General features: G+C 30.3%; 2 protein-coding genes across 2 annotated transcripts; one reads left to right on the top strand and one right to left on the bottom strand.

Moving 5' to 3' along the window:
* Positions 1-1333: 1333 nt before the first annotated feature.
* LOC100572547 lies at positions 1334-19215 on the top strand. The gene is made up of 4 exons (XM_008187054.3): positions 1334-1638; positions 12180-12380; positions 15675-15767; positions 18683-19215. The coding sequence occupies exons 1-4, from the start codon at positions 1542-1544 to the stop codon at positions 19045-19047; spliced, it is 756 nt and encodes a 251-aa protein (XP_008185276.2). The 5' UTR covers positions 1334-1541; the 3' UTR covers positions 19048-19215.
* On the bottom strand, positions 19103-24573 carry LOC100167324 (FK506-binding protein 4). Its single transcript, XM_001952469.5, has 4 exons — positions 24230-24573; positions 21681-21786; positions 21430-21615; positions 19103-20651 (listed from the first exon to the last, which is right to left on the bottom strand). The coding sequence occupies exons 2-4, from the start codon at positions 21751-21753 to the stop codon at positions 19435-19437; spliced, it is 1476 nt and encodes a 491-aa protein (XP_001952504.1). The 5' UTR covers positions 21754-21786; positions 24230-24573; the 3' UTR covers positions 19103-19434.
* Positions 24574-25930: the final 1357 nt, after the last annotated feature.

Below are 25930 nucleotides of genomic sequence, written 5' to 3'. Positions count from 1 at the left end.
AAGGGAGGCCATACAATGATAGAACCTTACTAACTGAAGATATGAATTATTTAGATTCATTTTTTGCTAATTTATTTTTAAGATATTGCGGCTCCGACGTCTCTTTAAACGTCAAACTTGGTTGTCTGGTAGTGTTATATTATTGTGAGATTTTTAATTGATACCTACGTTCGGGTAAATTTCAATGTTCTATTGAAATTCGTACGTATATAGTTTTAATTATATACGTTATTTTAATTCCTATTGAAATCCAGAAGTAATGCATTCAACACTTCGACAGTCTAAGATATTAAATTCGTTATGTAATTTGATTAAACATAACTTTAACTATTTTATTCATTAATTTTCAGTCTTGCTGTTTTGATATTTTTGTGGGATATATGTATTATCATCGACTATTAACTATTTAAGAATAACAAACCTATGAAAATACTTCTCTTTCTAAAAAGTTTTTGTATAAATAACTTCTATTCTGAAAAGATTAAAATGTATACACCAAAAAGTATAATAGATCATTAAACATGTAGGTATACCTACAGTATTTTTATATCAAATATTTGTCAAGCTATTTGAATAAATAAAAGAGCTTGATTCATTTTTAATAATTTACAAATGTTAAAGGTTTTGACAAGTTTTGTCAACATTTGAACTTTAAACGCTTATAAAAGAAAATGTATGAGTGTATTTTTGAAATATTTTGACTACGGTAAAAGCTACTTTTAAGGTGCTTTATTGTATTACCTCACGAACAAAAATGCATCACATTTATGTTATCTTATATTCTTGTTAGTCATTTAAGTAATGAAATGAATAATTATACCATTTGTAAAATCAGTTGGTTACACTAACATGGTTACTTATTTTTAGTATATTGGTTAAAAATAATAATATTGTAGACACAGCCATTTTGAAAAATACATTCCAGTATTCCAAGAAACTGCATTATTTCAAAAAAGTATGGACATTGATCTTAAAATATACTCCATACTAAAGCAATGATTGGACATCATAGAAGTGCAAAATATTAATTTTCTCGATCAACAATAAATAACGTTGAATATGGTTTATATCCAAGCCAACGCTTAGATACTGAATAATATGGTTTGTACATTAAGATTTCACAATCATTACAAAAAAGTAATGATGTTTAAATGAGGTAGCCCTGCATGATTAATGCACATAAACAATTTGCCAATGCATACAGAATATGACTTATTACGATATATTTTATGACCATGTGTAATAAATTATAAAAAATAATAAATAACAATCAGAGACTCTGAGCTACGTGTAACTAACACACGAATCATTGAGCACAGTGTATAATGTAGTGTATATAGCATATATTCATAGTTTTAAGGACGTTAAATGTAAATGTAGTGATAAAACCCGCATCTGGACAAACAGGGCCTTAAGAGAGGTATATCTATTCACATTGTATAATGTTATTAAGCGCATTGTTATTGTAGGACATCGGACGGATCGAAAACAAAAAAAAGAAAATCCATCAATACTACCAGCTACTGCACAAAACATTTTAAATGGATATTTTACGCGATTTCGTTGTTTTTGCTTTACTTTTGTCGTACATTGTTGTAAAACATAGTTATACGTATACACATACTTGGAATTCGAGAGGTAAGTTTATTTTACCCATTTTATTGAAACTAAAACGTGACTCAGAATCGTAATTAAAATACAAGTTGTATAAAAATCGAGTTACCTATTCCTACGGTCCCGAAGTAGGTCTTCCAATAGGGTTTTTCTGTAGTAGAAATAATTGTGTTTGTTCTTCTAGATTTTTTTATTTAATATGCAAACATTAAGTGCAATATAAATTAGTCAATAAATGTTCATAGTTATTTAATAATATAAAACATTATCTGAATATATTTATGAATCTTAAATTTTCAGAAGAATATTGATAAGAAAATTTTCATGTGCACTATGATATAACAAAGTTCGTCGAAAAATGTATATTTTATGAAATGTAATATTCACAAAATAGAAACTGTTTTTCAAAATGTATATAAAACTTGTTTAAAAATGTTTTAATTGGAAATTATGAGTGGAGCGAAGGAACTATGTATTTGTTTTTCAAATATTAACTATATTTTTTCAAAACGTTCTTGACTTCATGTCACATTAAATTTTTGCAGCACTATAAAAAAACTTATACGACAACTATCTTAATTGAAAATAAACTGCAAACAATAATAATTTATTAACATAATATTTGGATTTAAAATTTTCTGAAATATTGTAAAAGTTAATCACTAGTTTTTATAGGTACAGGCGTACAGTAATTAACAGAACTATGTATGAAGTGTTATTGTATTTTTTAGTATATATTAATTCATAATTTATTTAACATTAATCTGTTTTAAAATTTTTAAATCGTACAAAGTCAAAAAGAAAAAAAATGAATGATATGATAGTTTAAGACACATTTTTAACACTTACTTAGATAGTACTTAATATTTAATAATATTATAGAATTTGCCAAATTAAATAAATTCGATAAATACAATTATAAGTGAATAATATTTTATGATCACATAAAGCATCTTGTTAAATGTATAAATAATATATATATATATATCGCTTAGAGTACATTTCTATTAAAGGGATACATTTATTGTTATTTTACATTTATAATATTTTTAAACTACAATTCTTCACATATTTTTAAGTAGATTCAACTATAATTCTAGATCCATAATAAGTGTTCTACTACGTAGAGTTAATAATTAATAATAAAGTTTAACTACCTATCATAAAAAATGTATGGTAAAAAATAGCTAATATTCGAAAAAGTTTTTAAAATTTTAAATTATGATTAAGCCATTACATCATACATAAACTTAAAATGTATAAAATTCACATTTACTTAGTAATATACATGATGCAAAAAACAATCGTGAAAAATAGTACTACAAGTTAATAGTATTTATAATGATTATTTACTACATTTCCTACACTTAGTTTTCTTGTAATTTAAAAAACAGATTAAAATCTTCTAATTAATAAGACAGAAAACTATTTAAAATGATTACCACCATTACTTTGTAACTGAATACAGTGAAATGTGTCAGATATATATAATTGCCATTAAAAATTTAACACATTTATTTGTTACAAACATCAAAGAACATCACATTTTACAGAATTAAAATGGGGCTTGGGGCTTAGCCAAAAAAATATAGTTTTTTTAGTTGTATGGGGTCAAAGCCCCCGCTCACATTGTTCTGTAAAATGTTAGCCCCTCTGAAATTTTAATGGATTTCAATTATTGACCTGACCTTACCTAATCTATAAGTATCCGAATCAGTCGTATTTATACTTGTAAGTCTTATCTCGTAAGAAATATACATGAAAACATTATGTATCTGCACTGGCAGTCTGTAGCTTATCACAATATACCTACACCCAAAATCAATGGACTATCGATGTCTATTTGTTTCAGTGCATAATTATAATGTCCACTGTCTATGGCCGGCTCAGGCAAAAATATTGTACTAGGCAAAATACAATTTCACCGTCTCTAAAATAATAATATTATCACTTTTTTGAAAATTCCACCCCCTCCGGGCCCTACTAAAGTGCCGCTTCAGGCAGGTGCCTAGCTCGCCTATATACCTCGAGCTGGCCCTGATAATGTCTGCGTTAAATACTGTTAGGTATTCAAATTGAACAATATCCATATGAAGCCATATAGCAAAGGTATCAAAACAGATAGTACACATTTTAAAATAGTTTTCTCATAATAATATGACTCTGCACGCGCGACGGCAAGGCGCTCAACCGCCCAAATCACGAAAAATATCTGTGTTTATCTAAGTAGGTACTTGAATATGATAAATTAATCCAACGGAGCTGTTTATGCTTTGAACTCGGATGGTTATAAAATCACGATATGAGGACCTCGTTAAAAATCGCGATTAAACGGGACTCTACGAGTCAGTGTAACAAATTAATAAAGGAACCGCACACAGTTGTATAGACTCTTCTGTTCACTATGACGATACCTATTCATTATAACCGTTATTTACGGTCCGCTTGTAACGAAAATGCATTATTTCTCGTGCGCTATTGTACGGGTCGTGTGAAATACGTTTTCCGATTGGTATGGTTATACACACAGTGCGTATAACGGGTCAGCCGTTAAAATTATTTTCCGTAAGAAATGTTATTTACGCTAGACGATAGTATAGTAGGTAATCAAATAATATTATGTTAAACGGATTAAATTAAAGATTAGTAATTCGACCTAATTATATGGTAAATTATCTGTTTATATATATGAATTGAGTCTGAGTGTATGTGCAGCAGTAAATTTCTTGATAGGGTAGGGAATTATATAGGTATATTATGCTCTAAAATGTAAAAGCCAACTCAATGTATGGATAATGCTGATATATGTGGTACGATTTACCGAAATATGCTTTTAAAAACATTACTTAATTCTCATGTAATATAATAATGTGATTTTAAAGCTAAAGTTTAATGGTCTATTCATACCTAAAATATCCATTAAAAACGTGATCTTTAAAATATAAAACAGCGAAACAAAAATGTTTAATGCACCTATACTACACCTAAACGGCCATACCATACCTACGTATATCATATATATTATATATTATCATCACTGTTGAAAAAAAAGAGTTGTTAAAAATGTTTACTATTGGATAGCTGGTTTTACTTTTCTTCCATCTCAACAACTATATTTCTTACAAATTTTTTTTTTTTATTGATTTCGAAAAATAAAAATAAAATAACCCGGCATCTAAGGCCATTAGTTACGGTCATTACAATGTTTCAGGTGTGTTTATAGGGATGATACATTTGAGTTGTAGTTCTGATAATTACAGTATTTACAATATTTACACGTGTACTATAGGTACAAGTTTTACAAGTTCTTTTACTAACTACCTATCTAATAATAAAACAAAATTCTCAAAACAACGTAGGTACTTACATTAAAAACGGACGAAATCAGCTAAGGCATATGCCATAATACACGCTAGATATAATCGTACACGTACGGGATCATTAGACGATTTCGGTGTAGTTAAGCTCGGTAATTTTTTGACAGACCAATGAAGAGGCGCAAAAGCATATAAATATCTGCCCTAGTTATGTCTAACGGAGTGTGCACGACTTATATACCGTTCCGCTAGAACGTCCCAAATACATAAAATGTTTATTATGAACGGAATGATACAATAATAATAATAACAATGCACTCCGACGGTATTCGTACCATCGCATTTACCCGTTGAGATTTGTGCACAGGTTTATACATTTTTTTTTCTCAAAATTATCGCTATAATATTATTAGCTATCCCGGACGGTAGGATGAGTGAGTAGATCTAGGTAGGTAGGTAAAAAATACATGTAACGTGTGTTGTACTTATAACGAAACCGGAACGGTTTGTACGCGGTATACTGTTATATACCTGCACACCACACGCGCAGCATCGCAGTTAGACCCACATAATATTATTATGTTTTACCGTCGTTGGAAAATATATGATTTTATACCGTGGTCGTATCGAATCCCTAGACTCCAGTAATGACGGTCATCATAGGTGCTGCTATCGTGGTAGTGAGCAATGCTCCTCGCTAAAATAAGAAACGTGCTCTGTAGTAATTTCTTATTTTAAAATCCACCATTTATTTTATATTATTTAATTCGTATTTATGGTATAATTATTATTATTTCCATAATGTTGATATTCCACTTTGATACCCATACCCGCGTCGTATTATAAATAAAATAATTAATGAAAATAAAATTATTCTAATGAAAATTATGATTTCAAATTGTGTTATAATTATTAGCTGTTTGATAATAAATAATAATAATCAATATAATCGTAAAAAAATATATATTAATATTGATGTAATACCTATTTTATTTAGTTCAGAAATTATTTTCCGAATTCTCGATTAACTTTTCTTTGTTCAAAATTTTAAATTTAATTAATTTAAGTATGAAAGAGTTCATTATGTTCTAAAAAGCTTTAAGGAAAATCTGTGATGCTTATTAGTTATTATTATCATAACATAGATTATTGCAAAATAGGTTTTACTTTGTACAATAAAAAGTTCGTCAATTTACTTTGTTTGGTGGCAGTAACATACAAACAAGTATAATATATTATAGATACAATATAAAATGTGTATCTATTAAAATACTGTATATAATTTAATCTTGTTCTATACTTCTAAGGATATTATATATATATATATAAGTTCGTTTATCTATCATATTTTTAGAATACAAAACTGACGTTAAAATTACGTTTTAATATAGCGATATAGTATATTAAAATCTAATAATTAGATAATAAAATAACTTGCATTAATAAAATACATATTAAAACAAACAAACAAGAGATATGGTATTTTTAATAAATATGAATAATTTGTTGAGAATTATTTTATTGTAATAGTAGTCAGTACAAGTTATAAATCAATAAAATAAATATTGTGTAAGTGCGTATACTAAATAACCAGTGTACGGTTCCAGTTGACAATTACGTCCTCAACACCAGGTAATTAATTTATAATATTAATTACATTTTACTTTAATTTATGGCTTTAATCATTGAGAAATTAATTTTTACTTATGTAATCAAATCATTAACACTGCCGTTTGCAATATGTAATACTATGAAATTGCCACCCAATATCAAACCTTATTTAAACAAACCGTACTTAAAATAATGTGTATTTAAAATATTTAAATACACAAAATTAAATTGCACCATTAATCACTATAACTATTACTTGAAAATCTATTTATTATGTAAAATTATACTACTTATTAAAATGTTATCCAAACTATAAAAATAAAGGCTGTATGTTCTAAATCTCATTAGTTACTTTACTATTCTTATTTTATTTTTATTTAACTTTTTAGACGATATATTGAACGTAGATCGTGGGTATTCAATAGATTTTTATTTTTTTTCATTATTATTTTTTTCATTTCAATACAACAATATAGTAATATTATTAATTTTACATTATCGACAATAGATCTTTGTATATTTTAGAGCTCGGCTGCTGTCTAGGATAGTTTAAAACTGTTTTTGTATAACATTAGGTACCTAATGAATGAATATAATTTATTAGGCACCTACCGACCTATTATTAATTAATTCTTCTTGAGTAACAAATTACGTGAGAAACATTTAAAACAATGCGAAAGATTAATATATAAAAAAAAAAATAATGAAATATATGTTCAACTCACTCTGTAAAAACGGTTAAAAAATTAATATTTTAATAATAACAGTCAAATTAGAAAATTTAAAACTTTCCAGAACAAATATCAAATAAGTATGTATGGAATATTATTAGTTATATACCTTTCCAGTTTTAGTTTAACAGGTCAGCAACTTCAGACGTTTGGCTGTACATAAATTATTATTTACTGGCCACGGAAATTATGTGTGACAAGTTCACAAATTACGTTTTGATGCCTTAAAGGGGCAATGAGGACGTTTTCAAACGATTATGGTTGTAACTCACGAACGTAAACTGATGTGGCAATGTGGTATATTCTAAATTAAAGGGTTAAACGAGTAAAGCCACGAATTAGTTTAGAGTTCAAGTGTTTCTTGCAAGAAAATGTCATTTTCAGTAATAAGATTAAAAGCGAGTCAATAGGGTGAGGAAGTAATCTCAGTTCTAAACTAAAAGTTACCGCTGGTATGGTTGGTAAATGGGCTGCATTTTATCTACCTGCTTCGAATACAATATTTTTTTTTTAAATTTTATTACCCAGTTTTTGGACTACGAATAACATATATATGTATTAAAGGATACCTATAATTGGAACTTGGGGAACTATTACAAAATATAATGTTATTATAATATTATTATTTTTATATAATTTTAATAAAATACAATTTTCTCCAAAAATAAATATCAAAATATGTATATGAAAGTCAATTTATAATCTACACTATTATATAAAAAGGAGTTGTTAGTTGACGTTGTTGAGGGTAATCTCTGGTAACTATTGAACCGATTTAAACATTCTTTCACCAATGGAAAGCTACATTCTTTGTGAGTGTTATAGGCATAAATTTAGTAAATTTAGTCCAACCCGAGGAGGTGCTCAAACAGGAATTTTGAGATTTACGTTGGAAATGTTTGTTTATAAATGGTTGCTATTAGTTATAGGAGAAATAAATAGTAGAAATTAGTATTTATTATTTTATTGGTTGCCATTGGGCATCGGACAGATCAGGTACAAGCATGCATCTAATCGAATTTTCTCACATTGCCTACAAAGGTGGCTGAGTTGAACTTATAGCCGCTGACCGGCGTGTCTGCAATCCACCGCAAGTGGATTCCCTACTTGATATGCTGTCGCACATTGTCAGTGATCCGGCATAGTTGGATTGCCTACCAGGGTGTCTGAGTTGCACTTCCTGCAACGAGTTACACCCAAAAAGAGTTGAAAAATCTCAATTTTTTTAAGATTTGCCATTTTTTATGGGCAAAAAAGTGCGCGGGATCAGCTAGTATAATATATTATAGTCACATAGTTATTACTTAATAAATTATTTGTGAAAAATAGATATTTTTTTCAAAACTATCTGATACAGATTTTAAAAATTCGAATCTTCAGGTTATATCTGATGCAGATGAAGATTTTTTGTCGAATGAGAATGTAAAGACTCAATAAGATTTGTAGTTCAAGTTTTAGTTTCAGAATTTAAAACCCGTAAATATTTGGGAGAAACATCATAATATACGTAAATGTCAAAAATAAAATCGACAATTTGTAATATATCAGTGGCCGGTCTGAATACCAAATTCTCAATAATAAAAATCGTTAAATTCCGGATTGACCTTTTATAAATGTAAAATTGATGTTGTTTATTTACCGTATCCTTTTTTGAATATAGTCCTTTTTGACCTTGTGCATGTTATAAAACTTGACAATAAAATGGAAATTAAAATATTTTCAATAAAAAAATATGTCATATAGCCGTATAGGTAGTTATTATAAATTGTAAAAGAAAATAATAGTTGTCACTCCCCGCTTGGATCGGATTGTATACAAAATATTCGTCATTAATCAAAAAAATTATGTTGAATATTTTATTTAGACTTTTACCTTTTACATATTATAATAATCATAGCCCATAGATTTTGTTGGTGAAAGGGAGTGCTCAAAACGTTATTCAAATAACTGAGTGGTCAACAATTTAAGTATTAGCAACGTTTATAGTGGTTTAACTGTTTAACGACACACCGTGTCACTGTGACTCATGGGCCGGCGTGGGGAATAAATACACTATATAGGTACAGTATATATAGTATAAAAGTGGAAATTCGAACTAAAATTAATTAAACAAGATTACACTAAATTGTAAAGACGTGACATAATTAAATTATACCTAAATATGATTCATCAGTATAAATAGTTTAATGTTCATTGACAGCAGTCGTTCCGCCCTGCACTATAGAAAGTGTACCAATATTATACCTAACTATACCTATATACAGTATACCTACGTTGTATTTACATGACATTATATCACATTTTATACTTTTTAGTTTATACTCGGTAAATGTTGCAGCCGGATTAATTAATTTTAAAGCTTAGATCTTGTGAGGTTTCTTATAAGAATGTAAACTAGAATCTCAACTATCTATCCGAGTGACATATTGTAGGTCTTGCTGCACTCTTTCTACCAATAATACCATCACATACGGGTAAAAACAGATGCATAGAAAGGCCCTGTGCCCGAATCTAGGTCAAAATACCCAAGAACAAAATATCCACGGACTAAAATATATCCAAATTCAAAAGTTTAGAAAATTGCTTTTATAAATAAACACTGACTTTCTGAAACAACGTTACACTCAAATTATATAAAATAAAATGTAAGTTAAATACTTTAATGTAGGTAAAATAATTCAATTCATAGATTGGTAGATATTAGATAACGCTATATTTTCTGATAAAATAAGCTCAAATATTAAATTATAAAATTGTAATCATAGAAAATAAATCTTCAGAAAAAAAAGATATAGGTACATAGATTTTGTGTTTTGATTTTGTTTATGTGGTAGGTACCTAAAAGTAAACTAGAATCTTTTAGTCAGTATCGGTCTGATTCATGATTAGGCCCCCTGCGGCCGACATATTAATTTTTTATGCGCTCGACGCTTGGTACAAATTTTAAAAAAAACAGGTAAGTGAATGTTGCTCTGTTGTACAGTAGGTTACAAGTGGGTCATTGTATAATGGGTTGTATTATACTTGAATTCAATGATACAATATCATTGTATAAGAAAAACGATTCTGAGCGGAGACGGTTTGTCAGTCTGGATATTTTATATTTTTATTATTTATTTTATCATGTAAGTTGAATTAATATTATGATATTATAATTTTTTGTTCGTTTCTATGGTGATAAACAAATCGTTAGAAATTAAAATCCCATTTTTAGCGTTTTTTCGTAATTTTTTGGTGGTCTTTCCCGTGACATTAAATAGTTATTGAGAAAATCGGAAAATGACCTCTTTAAAGTACCATCTTGATCCAATTTGCTAAAAGATAAGGTACTATATGTTGAAATCGAAGCAGTCTTTCTGGTAAAAATTTTGTATACAGAATATAAAAAAAAAAAATAATAATAAACACCATTGTAAAACCAATAGCTTCCTCACTCCGCTCAGAATCTAAAAAATTTAGCAGCTATTAAATTACAATAAAATAATTTAATTTTTAATAAAAAAAAAATAAAAATAAAAAAAAATTCAATAATCATAAATAACATAAATTAAATAAATCATAAATAATTATAAAATTAATAGTTTTTTTATTTATTGCTGGAAGTTTTTAGCATGTTATATTAATGATTTCATATTTGTTTATAAGTTGAATGATGTCTTCTTCGACAAACAGACAAAACAAAGGATCCAGATACTGCTGGCTTATCGGAGATCAGCGAGTTAAGTTTTGAAAATTTAAGGTTTTGAAAATATACTTGTTCACCTTATTTGGTGTGCACGAAGTATATAAAAACACATTTGAATGCTATGCACAATGTGTTGGATAAGCCTTATTAAAATTGTCTTTTTAATTGTCAATAAACTTCACAAATGTGTAAAAAAAAATGTGTGAAGTTAATATAATAATAATACATGTATTTATTTGGTAAATTAGTAAGTGAGCCGGAACATAAGTATTTTTCCAGGCCAAAATCTCTTCCCAATCCACTCCTGCAAAGTTGAGCTTTTAACTTTTTGTTGAAACCTAATAACAAAAAAAATTACAATAATTTATTATCATAGCTTACCAAGTTCGATGCGGTCGACGCGGTGTATAGTGTTTAATGTTTACAAACATGCACCTACGACACCTACAACACCTACGACCTGAGTATATTTTTTGAGCATGATGATGTTCAAAATGATTGTTTTTAAATTTTATAAAAACATTTTTCTAAATTTTTAAATTTTGATTTCCTTATATCTTCATAAAAATAGAGCTCACCGTACGTGGTTTTGGTTATTTCGGAGATTATGTTGCCCATGTCAGGATTACTAGAGAACGTTTGACGTTTAATTTGTGAATATTTGAAATCAGTCAGGAAATAGAAGAACATAGAAACCAACGTCCAGGACACTGGACACTGTACACTATAAACATTAAACATAATCATCCATTATTCATTATTAGTTATTATTTAGGTATTACTTATTAGTTATTACATATAATCAATTAAAGTTCTTGGAAGTCGTAAATACGTACACTAGAAAAATAACAGTTTAGAATAATTGAAAGGAAAAATATAAAAATTCACAAGAACAAAACGACCATTATGAACATAACAATTAAAATAATGGCCATATAGTTATGTCTTGATATAATAATTATGATAAATAAATTGCTTCCTCTGAATAGATAGATTAGGAACTTGTTTTAAAAATTGTCCGATTTTGCTTACCTAAAAGCTACCTTTAAAATGTTAAGAATTTATCGAATATTTAACAGTAGCTTATAATCATAAATTACTTAATATTTTAGTTTGTATTATTATACGTCTTCAATGACCATATCGTATTGAAATCAAAACAATTAAAAAAATAAATTACAACTATATTAAACAATTTATTTACGTTCATACATTTTCTAGTTACAGGCACATACCATAAGTGGTACGATATATATTATGATGCGATAACAAATAAAAAGATACCGATGCTTCAACGGTTTGGGGATCGACAAGATGAACCAAGAACTGCACGATTTGGAAGTATACCATGTTCATGCCAAGATTTGACGTGCGGTTGTTGTGCACAGTTCAACGTACGATTTTTCGATTACAATAAAAAAGGTTTATTTTGATTATTAATTAACACATTTATTTTTATTTTATCTGCAATGAATACAAAGCGAGGTGTGGTAAACCACCCCGACGAAAATACTTATTGTCATAAGAAATAAACAAATTTAATTTTCGAGGGCATAATATGGGAATGTTCTGCTTGTTTCCAAATACGATGGTGGTATTATATTACACTATACTATATACCATTCTACCTGTAGTTTGAAGTATAGTTAGGTACCGTGTTTAAAAGTGAACACTTTTCTGCATTTTCCAGCTAGGTACTGTAATTACCTAATCTTTATCTAATCTTTCCATTAATACATTGGTCATTAACCTGCGATTAACCGTGGCCGAACTATATCAGTGCGTAATCGGATGAAGACTTTTGAAACACCGTGTATAATATGCACATACACGTGTGAAATCATCAATCAGTGTAATAATATTAAAAATGTAATTACAATTATTCTAGCTTGGTATAAGCGTGTACAAAGTAGGTAGGTTCACGCATTTTTATATGTAGGTACAGTATACTACACTGCTAAGTATTTTTATTTTTATTTTTTTTGTATAATGGGCAACACAAGTTATGAAATTAAAACTAAAATAAGTAAGAACAAACAAGTCATTGCAAAAAACACACTATTGAAGTAGGTACAAATTCATATACAATATAATTTAATATTCTCCTATTCATACTGCTGAGGCTTGAGAACTTCCATAAATTGTTCACAACCATCTGACATTTTAACTGTATGTGTGTTATATTTGCAACTGTATTTATGACTTCTTTAATACGACCGAGTATTTCACTTCACTAAAATATAAATAATGATCCTATATATTTTTATCTTTTATTTCCCATGACAACAAAAAAACATTGAGGCTTTTCATTTTAGTGGTTTTATAATATTCTAACCACCATAATTATTATTTATTACCAAACATTTATCATTTAAATTATAATATACTTAGGTAGGTATATATTATTATTTTATAGTCAGCCAGTTTTATATCATGATATAAAATTATATTAAATTAATACGATTCCTTTTTTCTTTTTCTTTTTTTTGCTTCACTAATTATGATATAAGTCAACTTTGTAGTTTTACTACTCAATATTAAAATATGTACGTACCAGCTAAAAAAATAATACTTAAATCTAGAATAAATATGTATACATAACCAATAAGTACAAATCAAATATGAATAATGTACAATTTCTATCAACGTTTATAATATTATGATCAAACGATGTTCTAAAACAATCAACGATCAAAAGTATTAATGCAATTAAAACCCGATAATAATATAGCCACAAATGATTTACGAGTTTATACAAACAACAGTATCGCACGTAGACATTATATATTATTATGTCGTTTAACAATAATATGTCCCATAAGACAAAACAAAAATACAAGCAAAATACTATAATTTATTGTGTGCTACCAACGCAAAACAATAACATTCAATTTAAAACACAATGCGTAGCTTGAACTTTGAAGTATTGACACCGTTTATACACTTTACAGAATAAGTACATTATAAAAGTCGTATTTGAAAATAAATATAATTATTATGACGTCGATATTAATCAGTTCACATCCACAGTCAAACCGAATACATTTATTTAATTGACCGTGGTGGAACGTTTAAAGTGTACGTGACATGATTGTCGATAATAATTGCCGGTCATTGACGGTTGACCAAGTTTGACAACTAGAAGAATGGAGAAAGTTTGGTCAACTGTTTCGAAGAAAATGATATTGCCGACAAGTACACATGATTTTGTTTTCTTACATTCTGAAGAATTCCATTTTATTTGTATATATATTTTTTTTCGATTTAGTCCCTCAGTATAAATTTATCATCTAATCATTTTTATAAACATAATAAACATAATTTTTTTGTATTTTAAATAAAGGCATGGTGTATGCACGCCATGCTACAGAATAGTAAATTAGGTAGTAATAATAAAAACAAGTTATTTATTTCTATTATAGGTACTACTATAACATAATTTATTCAATTTTAACAATATGATCATTATCGCACATTATAATAATATGATTTTTTTTTTTTTTTTATTAAATGTATGACATTAATGCCGTAATCACACAGTAGGTACCTATAATATTTCATTGATATACTTCGTGTATAATGTACATATTATATAGGTACATTATTAGTTGGCGATCAGAGTTATACTATGTGTAATGTGTTATAATAACGTTGGTAGATATAGGTATCCTGTGTAGGTATTAAATCATTTATTATTTTATTTTATCAATAAAAACATTAAATATGTTAAATAAATCTAATTTTTACTCATATAATTATATATAGTAATAAATTAATTCTAGACCTAATTTTGTCAATAAAATAAACATACATTTCCTTCTCTCTCTCTCTCTCTCTCTCTCTCTCTATTTCTCTTAGATATAAATAATTAAACATTTTATAAGAATTACTCTCGCAAAGAAAACTTAAACTTCAAGACCAGCATACAATTTTGTTATCAAAAAATAAAAATAAAAATTGTTCTTAAATAAAGAAATATAGCCACAATTAACGTATATGCATTCATAAATCTAATTTTACATAAGTCTCTTTTTTATTTTTTTGTGCTTGGCAAAACTAAAATTTTAATTGTAATTATTGGTTATAATAAAAAAAATCTATTTGTTAGGTTCTGTATTTTGTATTAACAATATTTCGGTGTTTTTTTGGCTAATAATATAATACTTCAAAAATCCTAAACTTTTTAAAAAATTTAATTAAAATCGTGTTAAATTTGGAAATTACATTGTAATCTGGTGAAGTCAATGGACAATGAGTAATGACGGGATTTCTCCAAACTCATTACACGTCTCTTGTCGGCAATGGAAGAATAACTTTTGTTTTTCTTTTACAATGTTATAAATATTATGAGAATGAAATATGTATATATAATATATCCTGCAGCAGGGTTTTTGGTAAGATCGTAATTTAAAAAAAAAAATAAATAAATAAAGGCCAACCAACTGCCGTAGCTGCTGGCAGGCAAACAAGGATACTAATTGAATGTGACAGCGGGATGAAGAAATATCGTCCTTGTAATCTCAGTTTTATTAACTTCGTACATGGTCCCGTACTTAACGTGTAGTAAACCATGGTAAATTTTATGTTTTGCTCCCCAAGATACACGCAAAGCCCGGAATTAATATAACCTAGCGCCGAGTAAATTAGAGACGCCAAAAATCAGATCAATATCAAATACTGTAATACCAACGCACGCTGGTTTGTTTTTATGAGCAGGATGTATGAATTTCACTTACGATCCTTATGACTTTGCAATCACGGGAAACATGTTTATGGACGACGAGTCAATGTACGAGTACAAGGTATCCGGTATGTATTTTTTAACAAAATATGTTAATTGCATTTGCAATTAACATAAATAAATATAATTATTATCCAAATCTCCAATAGTCCAACACCTTATAATCAATATAATATGCTCAAAATGCTTTTTGTCATGATTATTGTACCTACCTTTCAACAACAGTTCCAATAATTTGTATTAAAATTCAAAGCTTCCTATTGTCAAATTCAATACTGAATACGAACATACGGGAGGAGTGAAAATTAATATAACTTTGACTAGGAACAAACAAACATTCGAGCTGCTGCTTGAAAACTGAATTGACGTACATATTCGTTAAACTTCAACAATATAAACATTCAAACAACTTGAACTCAAACTAAACTGCATTGTACATTTGAAAGTATTCTACCTACACAATCGATTCCTTATTGTTTACGAATATTAAAAGAAATAAACCAATAAGATTTGAATATTTTTTACACACCATAGTAATATAACATTAAATATTTTTATCTTAATTTTCTTCTTTTTAATCAATTATTAGTAATGTTACCAAGATTTCCCAAACATGAATGTAAACTGTATGAATACTATTGAATGTAGGGCCGTTTTAATGGTGCCGATCACCAGGAGAAAGGGGGTAATCAAAGACCGCTCTGGTTGCCCCAGAGTACCACATTATTAGGGTAAATTTATTTATTTATACTTCTTCAAGTTTCAATTTGTAATACCGGTAGAGTGACTATTATTAATTGATTTTGTTTGAGATAGGCAAGTGACTATGAAAATATAAAGTTATAAAGGTCGTTTTTGTAAAATAATCTCCCAGGGCTCAATTTTTTTAACATGGCACTAACACGTAATTTAGTGAAAGTCAAGATTAAATTATTGATATTATTTGTAGAATGATAAAAGTTTTATTAGTCTTCTGAAAATATTCTCAAATGTATAATTATATATTGATATCACACAAATCTACATTTATTTACTAATACTATAAATGAACAAGTCGATAAAAAAATTTCTATTTCTCTCATGAGTAATGACTTAACTTATTAAGGTCATTTATATATAAATGTATATAGGTATGTTTGTTGATCCTAATAATTACGATAATATTTCTGTTTAATATTATAGTTGCATAAAAACACGTATGTTGTTTACAAAGTAATTTATTGTCCTGATATAAAGCGGTAAGGTATTACAATTTCTACCATAATCCCACTTCTATAACTTAACAGTGCTCGAATTGGTGGTAATTCGGGGGGACTGGATAGGTACCTCAATTAATTTAAAGACGTTGGCGTACCCATGATATATTTTTTTTCAAGTGGAACACAATATGATACGTTCTTCTTTTTGAACTTTTTGTCCGTCGTCAATTGCATGAGATACCAGGTATCGCGGTGTCCTATGAACTTTTATATTATTATTTCATTAATAATTATAGTGATTTATAAAAAAAAAACAGTTAATCTACCGATATGCCTTAGTATAATAATGATACTAATAACTGAGATTGTGATAATAGTTCTATCATTTTATTTATGTTTCACTATGAATAATAAATATTGAATATAGATATAATCCTTCTATAATTTGACTCATTAATAAATTAAGGTAGTAGTAAAGTAGTAATATATTAATTGATTATTTGTGTATAAATAGATAATCAAAGTGAAAGTAGGTATAGGCACTCCTCGAACCATACATATTCGGAAACTTTATTAAATTTTATATTCAAATTAAATTACATAAATTAAAATCAACTAAGATATAATTTAAAAATATATTGAATGTAAAGCTAGGTAGCCCCTGCGGTTCGGCGAGATAAAAAAAAGTGACGGTGATCTTTTTTTTTTAAGCAAACAGAGTCCCTCTACTTTTATTTTTTTTATTCTACTTGTCAAAATATGAGTCACGCCTAATGATTCACATGGATAGGTGTATCATACGTATTATTATTATTTATCTATACGTGTGTACAATATACAAGATATTTATAGTAACAACTTAATAACATGAATATTTAATAATTCAATAATAAATTTTAACTGCATTAACTGCAGCATTAAAATAAACTTTCATTATTGTTATCGTGGATGGGCTGCATTATATTATATTATTATAATTACCTACCTACTAAAAATGAATATTGTAATATTTGTATATCGAACGCATTTATACGGTATGTGGTTATGCGTCTATAAATTCGTACAATCGGACATAATTTACCGTTTCGCCGTTGATTGTGTATGTATCGAAGTCACATAATACCTATATCACAGTATCATTATAATAGTTTCGGGTAAAACAATCTATCTAGTCAGAGGTTAAAGTGAGGAAGGACGCAGGGGGACTAAGCCCCCCTACCGCGGACGGTGGTTTGAAAGCGTCCCCTTTGACAAATTAGGATTTTATACATTAGACATTAAACATAAAATTATGTATGGAACGCTTGAGACCACATTATGGAGACATTAGTCCCCTCTGGAATTTTTCCCATTTTAAGCCCTGTATCTAGTAAGCGCTTATTCCAACTATATTATATTAGAATACAATCATCGTCATCCAACAACATGTAACAATGTTTAATTCCAATTTCGTTGAAACGTGTAGGTATTATAAGTGGGTTAGGTTAACCTCACATAACCTAACCTACGTGAACCGCGGGCCCTGATCTTCACTTCAGACGACGTACAACTGTATATCTGGTACACTTTACACGTCTTCACTAACTCATAAAATCGTTTTCCCTGTATAGGTAAAATCCGCCGCCGGCATGTCTACGATTTCTTCTTACCGTCGATGGACATGACGTGCACGATACTTAACCTAACTTATAACTTAACCTACGTGAACCGCGGGCCCTAATCTTCACTATAACTTGTACACTTTACACGTCTTCACTAACTCATGATATTCGTTTTCCTCGTAGCTAAAAATCCACCGCCGGCATGTCTACGAGTTCCTGTGCCGTACTTACCCTCGATGGACATGTGCATGAAAATGTTCGACATCTACACGCCCGGTAGAAACTTGCACGCGTGCGTCAATTTCGTCACGCGAATCGAACACGCCGAAGTGCTCGTGTTGGAATTCGATTGTTTCGTGATCGGCCGCGACGGCTTGAACATGCACAAGTACAATACGACCTCGTCCACGACCGCCACTGCCACCGCTGACGACGAAACTACTACTTCTACTACTACGACTATGTCTTCTGCTACAACGACAGTGCAGACATACGACACGACGGCGCCCGACCTGGACATTACTGTGGCGGAGGTGATCGCGCACTGACTGCGGTTTGCGCATACAGAAGGGAAAAAAACATCACGAAAATAATTATTGTATATTTTTTTGCAATTTATTTGGTTTTATTAATTATACTCATAATAAAGAAAACGCGATCGGCGTTATGCGATATAACGAGCTACAGGAAATAATAATCCAAAAAAAAAAAAAAAAGCACAAATATAATATTTTGTATAATACCGACGTACAACACTCGGAACGCAAATAAACATATATTCTGTTATATATTATATTTTTTTCACGAAATGATTTCATCGAATAATAAATTAATAAATTAAATAATAAGTTATATAGTATATATTATAGTATTATGTACAACTTAACGGGAAATGAAACGTGTGAAATTCACACCATTCGTGAGCAGCAGTGTCTCTACACTTTCTTCATGAAATGTATCGTCGACTCGTCGTCGTCCGACGAGGACAGCCTCATTCTCCTGTGTGTCCTGCCCCGCCTGTCATTGGGCACGATGGCCACGGGCATGTGCATGTGCTGCTTGAAACGCCTGCTGTAGCTGTCTTCGTCGTCGTCATCGTCGTCGTCGTCGTCGTAGTCCTTTGCCGCCGGCACGCTGCCGACCGTCGTGGCCGCGGCCGCCGACACTGCAGCCACCTCGGTGGTCGCTAGTCTGTCGGCGGATTTCGTCGTGGCCACCGTCGAGTTCTTGTCGGAATCCGACATGCCCACGGCGCTCGCGGCCGTCTCGATGATGTCCGACACGATGTCACCGTCGTCCTCGTCCTCGTCCTCGTCGTCGTCGTCCTCGTAGTCCTTGTTCTTGTTCGTCACCGGCGAGGGTACGGTCTCCACGCGGTCGGTCGGGTTGTCGTCAAGCTGCGTGACGGCAGTCGGTCTCACTTCAGCGACGACTTCGGAAGACGACGACACCGGTTCTTGGACGACGCTCACCGTGTACGAGGTGGACGTCACCGATTCGGCGCTCGTTTGTTTCTCGCTTGTCACCTGTTGGCTTGTCAGCTGTTGCGGTGTGGTTATTTTTGACTTTACCGCAACCGCGACGGGTTTCGCCGTCGGCTTGACGCTGGTCTCCGCTTCGTCTTCCTCGGCGCCACTGCCACCGAACAGGCTGTCCAGGAAATCGGTGCTCAGCGCACTGAAACCAGTGTAATCGCCGGTCGATTCCACGTCGTTTTCCGCGTCCTCATCCACCGCGTCGTCGTCTTCTTCTTCCTCGTCATCACCACCTCCGAGACCGTAATCGTCATCGTCATCGTCGTCATCGTCATCCTCATCGTCTTCGTCCTCCCCTTGTAATGTCTGCGACGCTGGCAGTGGTTGAGCTGGTTCCACTTTCATTCCTTGTGGCCCAAATCGGAAACACGACACCCTCAATGCGGCTTCGACGTCGTCCAGAGCTCTAAGCTCAAGCCCCAAACACGCTTTGAACTGATCCCCGTCTCTCGAGATACCATACACCCGACCGCAGAATTTTGATATACCACCGGGGAGAGACATACACACGGGTTTTGGTTTCTTCCCGGATATGGTCGTGTTGCGTAAGACCTTGTCCCCAAAGCTCATCGTCACCATCATCTGATCACCTTTCAAATATTTCAACGATGCGCAACCTATTACGTAAACATAGAATGACTCATTTAGTTTAAAATACAATATGTATTCTTTCATACAGTATAATATTATGGTTTTCGTAGAGTTTATCTTCAATTTGGATTCATATTGAAATATGAAAGAATAAAATAAACATTTATATAGAATATATTAATATGATAAACTCAATGTGAAATTAATATCATATTTATTTATAACAATAATCACCAATTGTGTGCTCATCATAGGTATTTTATTTGTGATTATCCGATTTATAATTTTAAATCTATTAAATAATTAAGTTTGAACAGTTTAAAATCATACTTCGTAACATGTTAGTGCTGTTAACATATTTGATAACGCGCGTGGGGTAAATATTTACCCCCGTACTATAAACTATATTATGAATTTTCCACGCTCAATATTTAGTCATGCTATTTTTTAGTCAATATCGTACAATCACAAAAATGTCAAAATATAATAATTTTTAAGTATAAAATTTGTTTTATTTGTATACCACAATAATAAAAAAATATTTAATTCGTATGTAATAATAATTAATAAGTTTTAATGATGACGTAAAAAAAAGTTAATTTATTATATAATATATAATAAATATTAAATAACACTGAGTATAGGTAATTATAAAATTTAATCGAATAAATTAATCTTATTTAAACGAAAAAAAATTAATTCGCGCTCAGGACCATGTTGTTTGATAATAAGTAATTATACCATAGTTTTGATATGACACTAAAGGATAAGTGTCATGAAATACTTATTTTTAAATCTATTTACCTGGTCCTTTAATGGGAACCACCGGCAATGAAAAATCTCTGCAACAGTTACACATAAGATTTGAACAAGCACAATATCGGTTGGGAGGAGCTGCTTGTGGAGTAGCTTGTCTAGCTCGGCCCATTGCTTTCAAATGATCTTTAACGTTATTCAGTCCAGTATTCCACACATCTTTATTTTCCGGAACTAAAAAAAAACAAACAAATTCATAATACGTTGTATAGAATAAATTTATAATGTCCGAAACTTACCTACTCTACCGTAGGCCGCGAAAGCTATGATCAAAAAGATCAACAGCAATTCGAATACGACTGATAGTCGCATTTTTATATAAATCGCTGACCAATTTAAAAAAAACTGTAACAAAACAAAAAAAGGTTAGTATCGTGTAACGCATAGGTGTAAAATCCAAATGTCTAACTTTCTTTTGACTAAATAATAATAGTTGGTTAGAAAATGGTGAAAGGTTCATGTGTATCATCAGAATTCCGAACTGACCTTGTCCTTAAAAAGAGAAATTCTCTTTCCGTCACCCAGAACGAGTTTTTCACCTCAGTATTATACCGTAAAAATACATTTTAATAATAGTTATTATTATCAATAATCATTTAACTATGCGTGTAATTTCAATACCATTGTATAGATTAGTTTTACACTCAACGGAGAAATTTGCATAGAACAATATTTTAGAAAATATGTATTTTGTAGAAGAAAATTAATTAGTTATGGATTTACATTTTATGCTAAATTTAATTCAAAAATATGTCATTCAAAAAACAGCTAACATTTATTCTTCTATAAAAAACGGAAATTGTGTAATTTCATAATTAACGATATAATAAAGCATGCATTTAATTGAATTCGATATTTTCCAACTGTACATTAAAATAAGAATAATTTTTCTGTTATATTATAATATTTCTCGGATAACTTTATCATTCGCTGGTAATGATCGGAAAACTCTTTATGATTTTGCTTGTGCCATAATTAGTTAATAGGTCTTGTTCTAGGTTTGTGCCCGCCCTTTATAAAACAATTTTTGTTTCTGTACTATAATAAATATATTAAAAATTAATCTTTTGAACTTTAAATTATAATCAATAGGTACAAAATTGTTTTATTGATGTTCGTTTATCCTATAAATTGAATAAAACTATGAACTATTAATAAGCGAAGCTTATACTGTTTTTTTAATAAATGCAAATGAGTATTAAAATGTTTGTGTTAAATTAAAAAGTTAAAAATACAACTAAACTTTATATAGGTTTATAGATAATAGTTTTTTGTTGTACGTAATGCATATACAATGTAATATTCAAAAATATGGAAATCCTATTAATTATAGTTCTAAAAGGTATGAATAAGTGTTGATATAGTTAAAATTAAATAGATAAATTAAGTCAAGAATAAAATTGAAAATTGAAACTTAAACTTTTAAACAAAGCATAAATATTTTCATTCGTCAAATGACTAGAGGTATAACTTTATTCGTTCTTTATACTGTTAAGATAAGTGTTATATTTTGTAGATTTAAGACAGTAAACAAATATTTTAACTTCAATATTATTGCATATAGGTACCTACTTACAGTCCTGTAAAGAATACTTTTAAAAAGTACTTGAGTAAATACTCAAATACATTTTTTTTAAGTATTTAAGATACTACTCAAATACTTTAATTGTAAAGTATTTCAAATACTACTCAAATACTCTGAAAAAGTATTTGGAATACTTTTCAAATACTTTTGGTTTTTAAAGTGGGTTTCTAATTATCGTAATATAAACACATAGGTAGTAGGTAATCTAATAGTTATCTAATAGTTTTAAAGGGAATATTGTTATTCAATAACTTTTTTTAGAAATCTGGTTTTCCCAAACCTTTGGGCTTCGGCTAACACAGAAATACAGAATATTAAATAAAACTATTAAATATTATTGTAGTTGACAATAATATTTTTTCAACCAATTATTTCGAATAAAAATAAAATGTTCGAAATAAAAAACCAAAGTATTCAATACCAAAAAGTATTTAATACAAAAAAAAGTATTTAAAATACCATTCAAAATACTTTATGCTGAAAGTATTTAAAAAGTTATTCTATACTTAAAAAAGTATTTGAATACTTTTACTCAAATACTTTTAATTAAATACTTTACAGGACTGCCTACTTAGAATGTATTAGATACTAAGTTAGTTTAGTATCCAATACATTCGAACAGAATCCACTCTATAAGATTTAAAAGTCAAATTAAATGCACATTCTGATACCTATCGGGTATAATATATTGGCGTGTTAAAATATGATACATTATTTGAAAATGTAAGTGTTATTTTCTTTTCAACTAACATAGGCATCCTGTCTTCTTGAAAGCATTGACTGATTACTTTATCTAACGTTTTTTTATTTAAAATGTGTATAATGTCAAAAAACTTACAATAACTCTATTCAGTAACCTTACATCGTTCTATGTCACGTCAATAGACGTTCACAAACATAAAATATCTAAAATATATCGAGACCCTTGGTTTTCTTTTCAAAAAAAAAAACACAAAAAAGAAACCCAAGATTATCTAAAAGGCACTCCCGTAAAATTATGAATCACGTTGAACTTTCTAAAGCCCACTCTCACCGGTGGTCGCTCACTCTCTTTTTAAGAAAACCCGCTCGTTTCCTGGAGGCGTAAAGCCCGAAGTTACTTGCGAAGTCAAAATATAAATAAAAAATAAATAAATATTCTAATGGTAATAATAATAATAAATAATAATAATAATAAAAGAAAGAATAAAAAAAAACACGTACCTTTGGTACTGTATTCCGGCGAAGAAACACGTCTAGTAAGGTACACGCTGGATGAAAAACCGCCTTGAACTCGTCTCTCGTGGTAGGAACTAAACTGTGACGGGTCCGGTGGAATTACCACGGCCGCCGTTCTTGTTCCGGGCTAACAACCGGGTCAGGTATGTGTGTCAGCGCTGAGACGAGATAGTGTTCCCCACTAAAAAACCCACTCTCGTTCCGGGACGATTTTCCTTTCGCGCGCGTATCACACTACGTATACGCGCGACCTCCACCGGTGACCGTTTTACGTGACGCCTGCAAGCTCACCGCGGCTCGGCTCAACCCTTTCGGGATATACCTAATAAACGATTGAAAACAATTCCGCAGTCTCCGAGCGATGCACAAAAAATGGAAAATAATGTTTTACCGGTAGTCGATATTACTATTTCCTACGCCGACTATTCGACGCCCCCCTCCACCATCTTACCACAATAAACACATGACCACACACGCACACGAAATATTATCAATAGAGTAACTGACATACCACATATTATAATAATAAAGGGATCGGGGCCGGATTTGTATGTATCGGCCCATCGAGATTTTCACTTCTACGCAGTCCATTTAAATATTCATTGTCCCAAAATTACGTCTAAAATTATTACGAGCTGACAGCCGACAGGTGACCAATCGAATTTTAAACATGAATTTTTTTCACTCACAGTCACACAACTGACCCAAACTTTAAGCGGCCACCGAGATTTTCTCGGTAGCTCGCCTAACCAATCCCGGCCCTGAAAGGGATAGATGCGGACGCATCAGCTATTTTTTTTTTGCGATCTAATTAAATAAGAAACTGAGCGACCGAGTTATCACGGCGCGGCATGGCAATGAACGTCTACACGCAAGCGTTAAAGTCTATGTCGTGTCTACAATGGTATCGTAATGTATAAATAACGTTTAGGTTATCGTGCTACATGGATGGATTTTAGATTGAATTTTAAGGGGGGGGGGGGAGGGGGGTAAAATCTTTGTACTCAAAATTACCCAATTAAGAACATAATTATTATTATTTTAATTTTGAGAACTCTGTATATTTTTGGAGTGCGGAGTCCTCCACCTACCCGCCACACGAGTAATTACCTATAAACATATTATCACAGAATAAGACAATTAGAATGGACACTGATTATAAAATATACGAGGAATATAGGATAAAAACGAAATCAATGCCACCATGTTTTTGGAGGACTAATCAGTGTTATTCAATTTCGAATGTTATCAAATATGTTGTCTTATTCTGTGTTATCACAGAATAAAACAATGAAAGTAATTTGATTACAGAGATGATTTGTCCTCCAAAAAGATGGCGGCCAAGTGTCCAGGGACTGATATTATACGTATTAAACAATGGAAACGCAATGTCATATAGATTAATTTATTACTTAGTTGATTACAATTAATTGATTACTATTATCATATGTGGGCTATGGGCAGACACTTTTTTTAGATGACATATATGACGAAATTCCCAAAATGAAAACTTTTAGAAAAGTAAAAAGTATATAGGAACGAACAATATTTACGTCTTAATTATGTGACAAGAATCATGAAATTATATGATATATTCTTTTCAATAACCACGCTTGCCGCTTGGTATTTATATTAAAATAATGTTTTTATTTCACAAAATGTTGAATACCAAATGTATAATAAATA

This window comes from Acyrthosiphon pisum, chromosome A1 (genome assembly GCF_005508785.2).
Source record: "Acyrthosiphon pisum isolate AL4f chromosome A1, pea_aphid_22Mar2018_4r6ur, whole genome shotgun sequence".
Taxonomy (NCBI): domain Eukaryota; kingdom Metazoa; phylum Arthropoda; class Insecta; order Hemiptera; family Aphididae; genus Acyrthosiphon; species Acyrthosiphon pisum.
This window is presented reverse-complemented; position numbering and strand designations above follow the sequence as displayed.

Coding starts and splice junctions, on each gene's coding strand:
- LOC100572547 (XM_008187054.3), top strand. CDS start 1,542: ATGGATATTTTACGCGATTTCGTTGTTTTTGCTTTACTTTTGTCGTAC. Junction 1,639..12,179: donor ACATACTTGGAATTCGAGAG/GTAAGTTTATTT, acceptor TACATTTTCTAG/TTACAGGCACATACCATAAG. Junction 12,381..15,674: donor TTTCGATTACAATAAAAAAG/GTTTATTTTGAT, acceptor TTTTATGAGCAG/GATGTATGAATTTCACTTAC.
- LOC100167324 (XM_001952469.5), bottom strand. CDS start 21,753: ATGCGACTATCAGTCGTATTCGAATTGCTGTTGATCTTTTTGATCATA. Junction 21,616..21,680: donor CGCGGCCTACGGTAGAGTAG/GTAAGTTTCGGA, acceptor GTTTTTTTTTAG/TTCCGGAAAATAAAGATGTG. Junction 20,652..21,429: donor GGTTCCCATTAAAGGACCAG/GTAAATAGATTT, acceptor TTTACGTAATAG/GTTGCGCATCGTTGAAATAT.